The 13,023-nt window shown below is 34.0% G+C and overlaps 2 protein-coding genes across 2 annotated transcripts; both read right to left on the reverse strand.

The window, feature by feature from the left end:
- Positions 1–7,832: 7,832 nt before the first annotated feature.
- Positions 7,833–8,354, reverse strand: LOC108217110 (uncharacterized). The gene has a single exon (XM_017389959.2). It carries the CDS (start codon positions 8,352–8,354, stop codon positions 7,833–7,835), a length of 522 nt encoding a protein of 173 aa, XP_017245448.2.
- Positions 8,355–10,870: 2,516 nt separating this feature from the next.
- Positions 10,871–12,034, reverse strand: LOC108203661 (F-box/kelch-repeat protein At3g23880-like). The gene has a single exon (XM_017372666.2). The coding sequence runs from the start codon at positions 12,032–12,034 to the stop codon at positions 10,871–10,873; it is 1,164 nt and encodes a 387-aa protein (XP_017228155.2).
- Between the last annotated feature and the right edge of the window lie 989 nt (positions 12,035–13,023).

Raw genomic sequence — 13,023 nt, forward strand, 5'->3', positions numbered from 1 at the left:
AATGTGTGTGTGTGTAAGGAGAGGAAGGAGAAGAGAAAGTGGAAATGGAAATCAAGGGAGAAGAATATTTGATATTCTAAATAGATTTTCTTCTCGTAACTTTTCTAAGTTGATGTGTGCATGATGCGTGTGTTTATTTATACAACACGGTTTTGTTATCCTAGTGTCGACTATTGACATGTGGAATTAGTCAAAACCAACATGATGGGTCTAAGTTTTGGCATAAATGTAGAAACGGTTTTTCTATGGTGTGCCCAAGGGCACACACTAAGCACTAAAACTTATAAATTTGGGAGATTTTGATTGGCTTACACTCTTTAATAATGATGGCCCCCCTTGCATTTACAACAACCACACCAATCAAATCCCTCCAATTTTATAAATGTTAGTGCTTAGCATGTGCCCTTGGGCACACACTAGACAAACCCACGTAGAAATATGTTAGTATTATTTTGTTTGGTTTTGTGGAAACTAAGAGCAAAAACTGTGAGATGTTTTACTTATACTTAATCAAAGTCATTTGTTATGTTAAATGTGGCCTTTTTCCACTTGGATGTTAAATGTTGTTTTGTTTGATTATGTATTATTTCGAAGACAAGTGTAAGCTTTAGCTAATTGTTAAACTACTGATGCATTAACAAAAGATTAGTGAATTGTTAGACTATGTATTAACTAATTTCTGTGGTATCATTGAATCGGCCTCTAATTTGGGCTCGAAAGTGGTACTCCCTCGGTCTCTTTTTAGTTAGTCACATTTCTATTTTTGTTGATCAAATTGATTAATTTTTGATCCAAAATTATAAGTCATTCTTTCATTATTTTAAAAATCTGAAAATTACATGTAGATTAAAAATTATTTCTAGTGACATATTTTTTTTATTTTTTCACTTGATAAATTATTAATAAATTTCAGTCAAATTTTGGTCAATTTGATCGGCACATATCCAAATGTAACAACTAAAAAGGGACGGAGGGGGCAACTAGTAACTCATATTGACTTGCAAGGTTTAGGGATAGTTTGAAGGAATTTAAGAAAAGTGCTTATTACGTGTAATTAACAAGTTAATTATTAATGAAAAGTATTCATTTTGTGTGTTTGAATATATAAATTTTTTGGTATTTATAACTTATGCGGTATAAAGATTATAATTTTCATAAAATCAAATTTAGAAAATAAAATAAAAAGGATAATATTTTTAACTTTCTATATTCTGACTTATAAATGAGAAATTGACTTTAAGTTTTCTATACAAGTCATATGAATAAATTGCTTCTAACTTATAAACTGATAAGTGCAGTAAGAAAACACAAACAAACAACCCGTTGGTTTCACCTTTTACGCGGGACTTCTTTCACCGATTCTTGTACCAATTTTCAATTTTCATAATCTCTAATACCACTTATTACCTTGTGATGAGATTATTAACTAGTTTTTATTTAAATTAAAATGGAATTTGATGTAACAAAAGTGTATACTCATTATTCCCCGAGATGTTACAATCGAACACCTAGATTTTAACTAGAATCCAGTATCAATGAGTATATAATGATCACAATCTTTCTTATCGTGTATTTTCGAATTTCATGTACTCGAAAGTGAAATCTATTCTGTCCGTTATTAATTCGTGTATTATTTGTCTGTTATTAATTTATGTAGTTAGCTCAAAACTCGTATCCGGTCCGAAATGATTAATGTATTTTTCATGTATATTATCTATAAAATTTTTAATATAATTTTAATCAACTTTTTAAAATATATTTTTCTAATATAATTTTCCTAAATATGGATGATATATTTATGCTTCCATTCGCTTCTATACGTATTTCTTAACATATATATAATTCTATACAAATTTGGATATCGAGAAACAACTCAAAAAATGTAATAGTAAATAGTTCCCTTTAAATTCTTTAATACTGGGGAACGGAGGTTAACACGCATGTCAAGCCTCTCATAAAATATAGTTTGATAAATTATTTTTAATTGTGTTCTTATGAATAAAATTCTAATGTTTAAATTTTTATACAGAATAAGAATTTTTTTAAAAAATTATACACATATGGTTTATATGCATTTTAAAATACATGTCAAGTTGAAAAAAAAAGTCAAGAAATAAGAGGGTGTAGTAAAATAAAATGTATTTGTACATGTCTGCAGGATATAGCTAATAACTTATGCATGATTGAGAAAATCAGTACATGATCGTGGTTTTCATTTTACATACACCGGCCGGCGGATGAAAACTTCGTTGCTGCCGGAGATGTTCGTTTTGTGTGTCAGCATATATTATATATGCAACTTTATTGTCTATATTTCGTTGCCGGAATTCATATACAACGAGTATTGTGTTTACACATGGATACATGAAGCGAAACACCAAACATATATTATCCATTTTGATTTGCATGTGGAGAAAAAATAAGGAGAAAAAAAAAAGTACACTGTCATCCAATTGACAAACAATAATTTTAATTAAAAAAAACAAATTCTATCTCATAAAGCATATAAGTAAAGCTTCAAATAAAAATATGTGTTATTTCCTTTGAATTGAGTTTTTTTTTTACTTATTTAATCACCATTATATGAAAAAAATCAAAAAAGTCAAAAAGATATACTAAATTTCATAAAACTAAACTATACCGATGTCCAAGTTATTTTTAGGGCTTTTTTTATACATAATTAAGTTTAAAAGAATTTTTGGGAAAATACTATCACTTTTTAAACAAATTATAAAAATACTATATTTTTGAAAATATTTTCAAAAATACAGTGGTTGCATATGCAACCAGAAATGCAACTTTAAAAAAAATTAAAAATTATGTTTGTTTACATAATAAGCTGCAACCGGTTGCAAAACAGAAAAATAACCCTGCGGGACCAAACATTACAACCTAAAAAGCAACTACAAAAATAACTTAGAAATCAACTCAAAAGAAACTCAAAATTCAAAATCAATTAAATTAAATCCACACGTTAGACGACATTAGACTTTTGTAGAGTTGCTTCTTATTCCAGAGATTGCTGCGCAACATCTCTGTTTCATGGCAAGGTCGAAAGTCGAATTTCTCAAATATATATCATACAGATCCGAAGAATTCAAAGCAGGAGGCCGGGGTTTCGAGGTGATGGCCAGCTGATGGTTTGATCACCGACAGTCGAATGAAAGAGATGGAGGTGAAGAAGAGATGGGGTGAAGGGGTCGAATGAGGCGGGGGGGTTGTGAGGGGTGTGCATGCAGCCGTCGCCGGAAGGCAATTATGGTGATGTAGAGAAGACATGGAGAATGACAGGGGCTGGGCAAAAAGATAGCAGGGGAGGGTGGTAAAAAGGAGGAATGAAGGCAGTTTCAGTGAGAGGCGGTGGCAATGTTAGGGAGGTGATTAGCTCGGTAGTAGTGGATGGGTGCGTGAGTTTTGTGCGTGTCGTGTAGAGAGAGAGAGGGGATTGAGGTGAGAGAGGAGGAGAGATAAGTAATAAAGAATGAAAAGGTGAATTAGTGGAGCAGTATTTTTGAAAATAAAATTGAAAATATAATATATTTAAAAATTTTTAGAAAGGATAGAATATTTGTAAATAAGATGTAAAAAGTAGTATACATTGACAATTTCCTTTATTTTTAAGGTCTGAAAATCTAATTGTTTGACATTCACACATACTCTTTATTTCTGATTTCTCATTACATTTCTTTTTAATTTTCATTACTTAAGTGTATATTAATATTTCTTAAAAACGGATTAAATAATAAGTAATTTAATTAGAAAATGTAATCAGGCATACCGTTAAAAAAAGAGTTAATTGTAATTGGCACCCCTTTGGTTTCAGCATATTGCACATTGCACCTAACAGTTTTGGAAAATACATTTTGCAGCCCCAGACTTTTAATCCGAAGACACTTTTGCACCCTTTCCGTTAATTTCTGCCGTTATCGTTAACTTTTGCAGGGGCATTTTGGGAATTTTAATTATATTTAATTAAAATCATACCTTTATTTAAATTTTCTGACCATCTAAACGATATTTTTCGGAAAAATTTAAAAAACGAAAGTTGTACAGAATAAAAAGATTTTTTAGAACAATAAAGTTCAAAATTTAAATAATTATTTAAAAATGATTGTTCATTTTTACAAGATTGCTAATTTTTGAATTTTGTTATAATATTTATAAAAAGAATTACGAAAATTTTGAAGCTTATAGTTCCAAGAAGATCTTTTTATTCTCTACAACTTTCGTTCTTTAAGTTTTTCCGAAAAATATCGTTTAGATGGTCAAAAATTTTAAGTAAAGGTCTAATTTTAATTAAATATAATTAAATTTCCCAAAATGCCCTTGCAAAACTTAACGGTAACGGCAGAAATTAACGAAAAGGGTGCGAAGTGTCTACAGATTAAAAGTCTGGGGCTGCAAAGTGTATTTTACAAAACTGTTGGGTGCAATGTGTAATATGCTGAAACCAAAGGGATGTCAATTGCAATTAACTCTTAAAAAAAATGATAACTTAATTATAAAAACGTGTTCCACTCGCGCGTTGTTAGCTGGGACAGTCGGTGACTTGAGGGTTATGATGTGGATTGTGGATCGCCGTGTGTTGTCTTTAGTTTGTACAAGCAACCAAAATAAAAGCAGTTACGTCGGCTGAACATGAATCGTTTGTTTCTGTGTAACAACAGCCCTTCTTAAATCTTTCAAAAAAAAAAAAAAAACCTTCTTAAAAACTCAGTCATAATAATTAGTTGTACACATGAAATTTTTCTTATTTCGCAAATTTATACACGACAAATATCAGCATTAACTTAAAATTTTAACGTAAGAAGCTTTAATTCATAATTATGAATGTAAATTTATCAAGATGGGTTCATCTATGCTACTTTTGACTTTTACCTGTATGAATAAAAATGCTAACGGAAAAATGTATATATGATATCATACTATAGTAAAAATATTATTCTTATTTAACAAGAAAATTTTGTTTTTACAAATATGGATATAGAAAAAGCCAGAGCAACAAATGGAGGTTAACAAATCAACGAGTCGTCGCAAGCCCACTCGCAGTATTGTGGACTTACAAGTGATTAAAGTGTTTGATAAAAAAGCAGATGTTATGAAATAAAAGCTAAAAATCTTAATTTTTTATAAGTGTTTGTCGGCTTTTTATACAAACTGTACGAATAAGTACTTCTCACTTAAAACTAAAGAAGTGGGGCTTAAAAGCTCCACCCAAACACACCCTAAATTGAATGAGTTTTATGTACATGTGTTCATAACATCAATTAATGTATCTCATATCAAATGATTTGTGATTTATACAAATTAATATAAGAGTGCTAGTTTAAATTATTTGTTTGAATAATTTTATATTATAGATAATTTATAACTTACTAAACAATAATTGAAAAATAAGTTTCATAAACTTTTTATTTTAGTTTTGAAATTGATTTTTATTTAGTAAAATCATAGAAATCTAAAAAATTTGATCCAAAATTAACTTTTAAATAAATTTCTATATCTACACCGACTTTTTACCCTATTATCCAAACAATCATTTTTGAATTTAAAGTTGAAAATGTTTTAAAACGCAGGATATGACCGATGCAAGACGCTCTAGAACTGATTTTAGGAATAATTAATCCAAGCCAGCGCAGGGCACTTTTTCTTCGTTTCCTCGGATCAGAATTTTGTTTCAGCGTTTACTAATTATGCTAAAATGTTTTGCATTCTTCTGGATTCTTTCGTAGTATTTATTAGTTCAGAGCAATGCAAAAATTAGTCTCAAGTATTACATTTACATTTGAAGCTTTAAACAGTAGCCATAGCATTGGAGCAAATTCAGCAAATTTTCAGTAATGTTCCATTTTCATAACTGGAGCTTATAACAGATTTAATAATAATAAGTCCAAAGAACATTTGAAATAACATCTTCATCTGATACATCAAGCAGATTAATCCTACACTTCCTTCTAGCAAGTCAGCATCCAGATCACAATGCCTCAAGTTTGCTCTCGCTTTATCCGCTTCGTCATGATTTTGATATCTTCATCTGTTAGAACCAAATTCGATTCAAATGATGCCTTGAGTATTTTCTGAACCTGCAACGTAACATAATTGTAACCTCTGCATCATATAAATCAATTTTTGAACCCGTTCCCCACAGATCAGATAATATCGAGTACAAAATAAAACCTGGGATAGTAAATTACCTCAGCCATGCCGATGTTAATAACTTGTTCCTCAACATCAGAGAGTGGGATACCTAGTCTTCGAAAATGTGAAACAACTGAGAACTTGGTTAGTGATGCGACATGCATATCAGGAGTCACTATAAACATGGAAGGCCTTGCATACTGGCCTTTGAATTTTGGGTCTTTCAGCAATAATTTTTTACAGCTTTCATTGGGCAAAAAACCTCTGACTTGGTTTTGCACTACATAAAAATTTTGTATGTGACCACCGGACGGTAAAAATACCCTTTTGGTTTGACGATAGTACTCAGTTTCTGTCTCAAGAAAAGAAAATAACTGGTTCTGAGAAATATGCAGTGCAGCCAGTTGAGGATTCTGCAGCATATTTTTCAGTTGCGGAGATTTCAAATGCTTTTCAGGATCCAAAGTCGATAGACTGTTGTACAGATTACCAACACTTCCGAAGGAAATATTGCCACTCAATCGTGCCAAGCCTCCTAAAGGAATTGTTAGCAAGCTAAACAAGAAGTTTACAAAGTTTTCCTCAGCATGGGCAAACAACATTTTGTTATTTGACTTTTGAATGACTAATTTAATAGTCATTGCCATTTCTGCTGCCTCCTCCATTTTGCCCATACCATTTCCAGATGAGTTACCCATTTCATAATTCAATAAGCAGCCAGAGTTTGATCCCTTTGATCCCTTACTTACAAATGTAGAAGTCAATGGAGAGTTTGAATGCAGTGAGCAGTGAAGAATAGTGAGCATCTAATATCAATACATAAAGACAATATATAAAAACCAAGATTATTTTGATAATAAGTCAAAAAAAGTAATATCTACTAGTTAAATTACCTCTTTATATCCAACATTCAAATTGATTTCATCAACTGCATCCAAGTCACTTATTCCCAACTTTTGAAACAGTTCAAACACAGTGGTAGGCAGATTGGGAATGACATGAAGATCATCCGTCACGATGAAAGCTCCGGTCTCACTAACGAAAGCTCCACCCGTGCTGTGGTCTGTGCTCATACTTGACATGATATCAACAGTGTAACACCCCAGTCCCACATCGAGAAGTGTGTGGACTTTAGTTCAGTTTATAAGCATAAGTACTACTACCAATTGCACCAACAAATCATGATCTTTTGGGGGCCTGTGGTGGGCTTGTGGATTACCCAAGTTGTTGCAATTGGGCCAGTTTATTTCGGCTTATTTTCGGATTCGGAATTCGGGACTTGACCCGATTTTCGAAAAAGACTCAGGATTTGACCCGGTTGTTTCATATGGTATCAGAGCCAGGCTCTCGAAAGCTTGATTCGTCAAGTTGCCGGAGGTGGGGACACGAAGGCTGGTGGTATTATCCCGCAATGGACGGAGTTCCGGAGGCGGGGACACGAAGCCAGCCGGTATTATCCCACAATGGCTAGAGAGATTCGATCTGGGCCTATGGGCTATTCGTTTCGGCCTGACGAGGACGTCAGGAATTTAAGTGGGGGAGTTTGTAACACCCCAGTCCCACATCGAGAAGTGTGTGGACTTTAGTTCAGTTTATAAGCATAAGTACTACTACCAATTGCACCAACAAATCATGATCTTTTGGGGGCCTGTGGTGGGCTTGTGGATTACCCAAGTTGTTGCAATTGGGCCAGTTTATTTCGGCTTATTTTCGGATTCGGAATTCGGGACTTGACCCGATTTTCGAAAAAGACTCAGGATTTGACCCGGTTGTTTCATAGGTTCTCTCATTTCTCGTCCACAGTTGCATTTTGCTGCTGCTATGCTGTTGAGTGAAAGTTCAGGTTTAGCACAGTGCAAATAGTGACAAACACGATAATTAGCAGGACTGGTATCATCAATGTTTAATTTTAGTCGTCGACACAACACTCCTGCTACATTTACTGGATTAAGGAGCATCTGTTTGCACTCCTCAGACAAAAGATGACTTGCATCAAGATTTTCGACACTTTGATACAGATTTCCGAAGCATCCAATATCCCCCGCCTGTAAATCACATTTAGTTTTCAAAATTCGAACGATTTTTCCCATGGGAAGTGTCAAGTAGCTGAACAGAGTATCAACAAAATCACTGTTTGCTTCAGCAAATACAACTTGATTCTTCTCTTTGAGTACATGCAGCCTCAAGGGAATCTTCGCTCCTTCCTTATCATCCATTGTACTAAGTATATTTACAAATATGAAATTATTTTACCTTGTTTTGCTGAGTTGCTTCGATAATCTCCTGTATTTGGATGATCAATTGATCTGATGCAACCCAAGAAAGCATAAACGTTTATGTAGAGATGTTGAAGGGAACTGAAGAGACCATTTCAGCATTGATTGTCACAGTTTCCAGTAAAATTAATTCCATGGTCAGTGACCGTCTATTTCCCATGTCAATGAATTAACGATATGAAAAGGGTGAAAGGATATATGCAGTGGTGCATTGGGAAGTCGGCTCTCGATCATGGATCACGAATTTTAAAGTTGGAGTCCAATTTGTCTCCTACTGCTTTTCTTTTCAGCTTCTTGAGGTCAAATTTTCGGGATACAGAGACCTCTGGACCATTACTCAACTCTGCCTGCCTGATCAGTACTGTCATCTTGATGGCAGGGGGATCCAGGATTTTTTTCCTGCCCCGGCTGGATTAGAAAAAAATTAGCAAATAAATCACTTGTAACAGTAAAAGGAGTAGAAGTATGTACATTATTTAAAGTATGACGAACTTTTTATTATATTTTTAGGAATAAAAATACTAGTTTGTAAATTATAAATCATTATCTTGTATAAAAATCTTACAAATATAGATATATAAAATATATATAATTAATGAATAAAAAAATAAAATTTCATCATTTTCAACTAAAAAAATCACTAAAAATTAATCAAAATATGCAAAATGGTTATAATGTGAAATCATATTTGTCCAAAGTGTTTTGACGGTTCAATATTAAATTTAAAAAAAATATACATAAAATACTAAGTACTCGTCCGAGCATAGCACAAATAAATTACATATTCAAAATACATTTCAAAATTTTAAATAGCTAAAAGAAAGTAAAAAATATATAATGTTGTATAACCTCAGTTCGCGCAACAGTTTAGAAGAGCTACGGCGTTTAATTATTTTAATTTCTGTGCACAACTTTGTTAAAGAAGCTTGTAGGACTGAATATATGCTGGTCCCTACATGTATACTATTAAAATTATCAAGAACGAAATTAATAAGCAAAATCTGATTAGATTTTTGAAAATATATAATTTTTAGAACAAAACCCAGAAAGATTTATACAATCAGAAACATTGTAGGAATTAAAAACACGCTAGTCCCTGTATAAAGCGCGATGATGCAATATGAGGGTACACAAAAACCTTGAATATGGATCATCCAACACCCCCTACAGCAGCTCTCCAAAACCTCACCATAGCCGATTCTCCTTGCATTCCCACCACGCCACTCGAAAACCTCACCATAAGCGCCACCAACACCGAGAAGAGCACACCTCGCAAGGTACTAACGCACACTAAACCATCCCGAGAAGAATCATTCAGACGAGCCCATCTGACCGCTATGACTAGGCAATGGTACGGACCTGCCAAGGCTTCTCCAAGTCCCATCCGCATTGAAGACCCGAGTACTTCTCGCCCTTCAAACGTTGCATCTGCGGAGGAGAGACTAGACCAGCTTCGAGTGCATGCTTCGAAACCATGGTTGAACCGAGAAGGTTTCAACAGTCTACGCCTGGCATATGTGCGGAGAAGAGTAATTGGGGAACTTAGCAGCATGGCTAAGAAGAAGCCCAAGCATAGGGACAAGTTGGAGCTTGCTGTAAGGTATGTTCAGCGGCGTGAGAATAGAGAAGAGGTCTTGAGCATTATTCAGTCTCTGTTTAATTAATCGCTACTCAATCGTATAGTCTTTGTTGAGCATTATTGAGACTCTGTAGTTTGTTTTCATTGATTAAATAGGATTTGTATTCTTCAATTCCTCCATCCTTTAAGCTTATTTACGTTACTCCCTCCGTCTCAATTTATAGGTCCATTTTGAAAAAAAAATTTGTCCCAAAATACTTGTCCCTCTCTTCTTTCAATACAAATTAATCTACATATTAATTGTGTCTTTTTTGAAACTCAACATGATTCTCATTTCTCAATGCACTAAATCCCTATATTTATTGTGATTTTTTTGAAACTCAACTATATTCTCACTTTTCAATGCACTAATTAATGATACATGAGATAAGATTCTATCTAATCTAACTTTTTTCTTAATATGCGTGTTTATTCCAAAATGGACTTATAAATTGAGACGGAGGGAGTACCTTTTTATCCCTCCAGCACATCTGAATTATCAATGCTATAATTAAATCTAAAAGAATTTGCATTATAAAATGCAGCAACCAGAGCAACCCAATCCTTCATTTACAAAAATATGCTGGTGAACAAGGATACATGAATACTTCAACAATCTTGAGGAGAAGTCGAGGTTAAAGTAACACTATATTTGAACGAAAGTAGCAAAATATCAAGTATCAGAACAAATAAACCAGAGTACGGAACTAGAAAAGAGGATTGCAAACCACAAGTACAAAGCAGTTGCGGCGACATCCTATAATTCATTTAAAGTTTAACTAAACATTTGATTAAACACTTACGTAGGTTATAAGACCAAATGACCTCAAGCAAATAATTAATGTTTAAGACCATTGATTAATCTATGAGGAACTCTGTAATACTGAACACTTGCACGGCGAGTTCGGGTTGTTAAACCAAAAACAGACTTCATTCCCTCTATGAAAGCCAGACTAGGAGTATATCTGAAGCATCTTAGTCTGGAAGCATCTGTAGTTGCAGAAGATGTACTAGGGAGCTTATAAATCGTATCTGTTTTGCAATTATAACAACAAAACTTACCCAAATGATCATGAAACACAATCTCACCACTATAAAATCCCTGTAGCACCTCAGATCCAGGACTAAATGGTCCGATAGTGTACATCTTAGTCCAAACACAACATCCCTCCTCCCCGTCCAACGAAAATAGATTGAGCATAAGCTTAGTAAAAGGATATTTGTCATACTCATACACTATCAAAGTAAGACGATCATTCATATCCAAAAATTCAAAACCACGCACTTTATCAAAAAAAAATCCAGGCATCAACTTGAACTCGTTACGTACAGCATCAAATTTGAGAGCAGTCACATTCATATGCTTATAATCTTTCGTGTATCTACTACATGTCCAGTAAGGACAATCCTTTACAATAGTCACGGAATTCGTTGACGTGGTTCCGCTAATATTAGTAAACACATTATGAGGAACAGATATATTAATCCAATCATCAGAATTAGAGTAGTAAACCCTAGCAAACCTTAGATCCTCTGACAACATGACAAGCTTGTAAATATCACTCACGGTATCGAAACCGAATCCTATGTTATACTTTCGATCAGCAAAGCGTGCCGGTGCGAAGATTTCCTTGGATTGATGTGTTGCAGGGTTCCATAACGATAACTTATTGAAACTAGTAAGACAAACTAGGCCACGGACCGAACCAACCACTTCAACACATTGCGTGGAATCGAGGGCGACTATTTCTTCGTAGCGGGAAAGAATAATGACTTTGGTTTTCCTTCTAGCAACGAGACGGTCATTAGGAATTTGAGTGGTGCTGTAATTGAAGTGTTGTTTTATAAATCGGGGTTCGGAGAATAGAGAGAGCCATGATTTGGATACAGATTTGAAACGGACCAGAGATCGGACCGGGAGTCGGGTGAGTATTTCCCGGCGGATCAGCTCTTCTGGCAGATCGGCCGCCGTAGTCTTCTTCCTTTTCAGGTTCCCACCCATTCCCGCAGCTTTCCAAGAGATGGCGTAGTAATATGAAATATATAGCCTGTCGCTTAATTGCGATTTACCTAGTTCTGCAGGCTATTATGTGACCTCGTGCCTCGTGGATTTATCCCGTGCGCACAGAAAGTGTAGCGGCTGCAGGTTACTACGTAAAAAAAACTACAAAAATAACTTTAAAAGAAATTAAAAATAATATTTATTTTTTTATTCTAAATTTCAGATGTAATATATAGTTATATAGTGTACGAGTTTAGTTTATTCAAATTTGATTATATTCTCAAATTTTGTATTATATTACATAAAGAACACCAAAAATATATGAATACATTAAATTATATTTATAAAATCATCAAAATTCGTAATGTATTATTTTAAATAATCTATATATAACATAACATAATAAAATATTCATTTATTTACGAATTCACTTAGAAAAATATTATGATACCGTTGCGAACCGCGGTTTATAAACTAGTTATTAGCCACCTAACTAAAAAGTGTTTGTTAGGCTCACATATAATAAAATTCGCTAAAATCCTTTTATTTAAATATATTTATCCTCAATCAAAATCGGACATAGATTAATGTGTTAATTAGCACCTAAGCCGGCCAACAACCTCTTATTTAAATATATTTATCCCCAATCAAAATCGGACATAAATTAATGTGTTAATTAGCACCCAAGACGGCCAACAATTTGTATATATGTTACTTGGGGCGATTTGAAGTATTCAAACATGCACCAAAATCTCAATGGATTTTCTAACCCCTCCTTCGGCAGCTCCTCAAACTCTCACCCCTCTTACCATCGCCTTTGAAAACCTAGCCATAAGCGACACCAGCATCGAAACCGACATGATCAAAACTCACATGCACAAACCTGATGTGATTCGAAAGATATCTCGGGAAGAATCACATAGACGAGCTCTCATCAGACAGTTGTACAGAACTTTGAAGGCTGACAATGATCCTCACACAACTAACGT

The sequence above is a fragment of the Daucus carota genome, chromosome 4 (assembly GCF_001625215.2).
Source record: "Daucus carota subsp. sativus chromosome 4, DH1 v3.0, whole genome shotgun sequence".
Lineage (NCBI taxonomy): Eukaryota > Viridiplantae > Streptophyta > Magnoliopsida > Apiales > Apiaceae > Daucus > Daucus carota.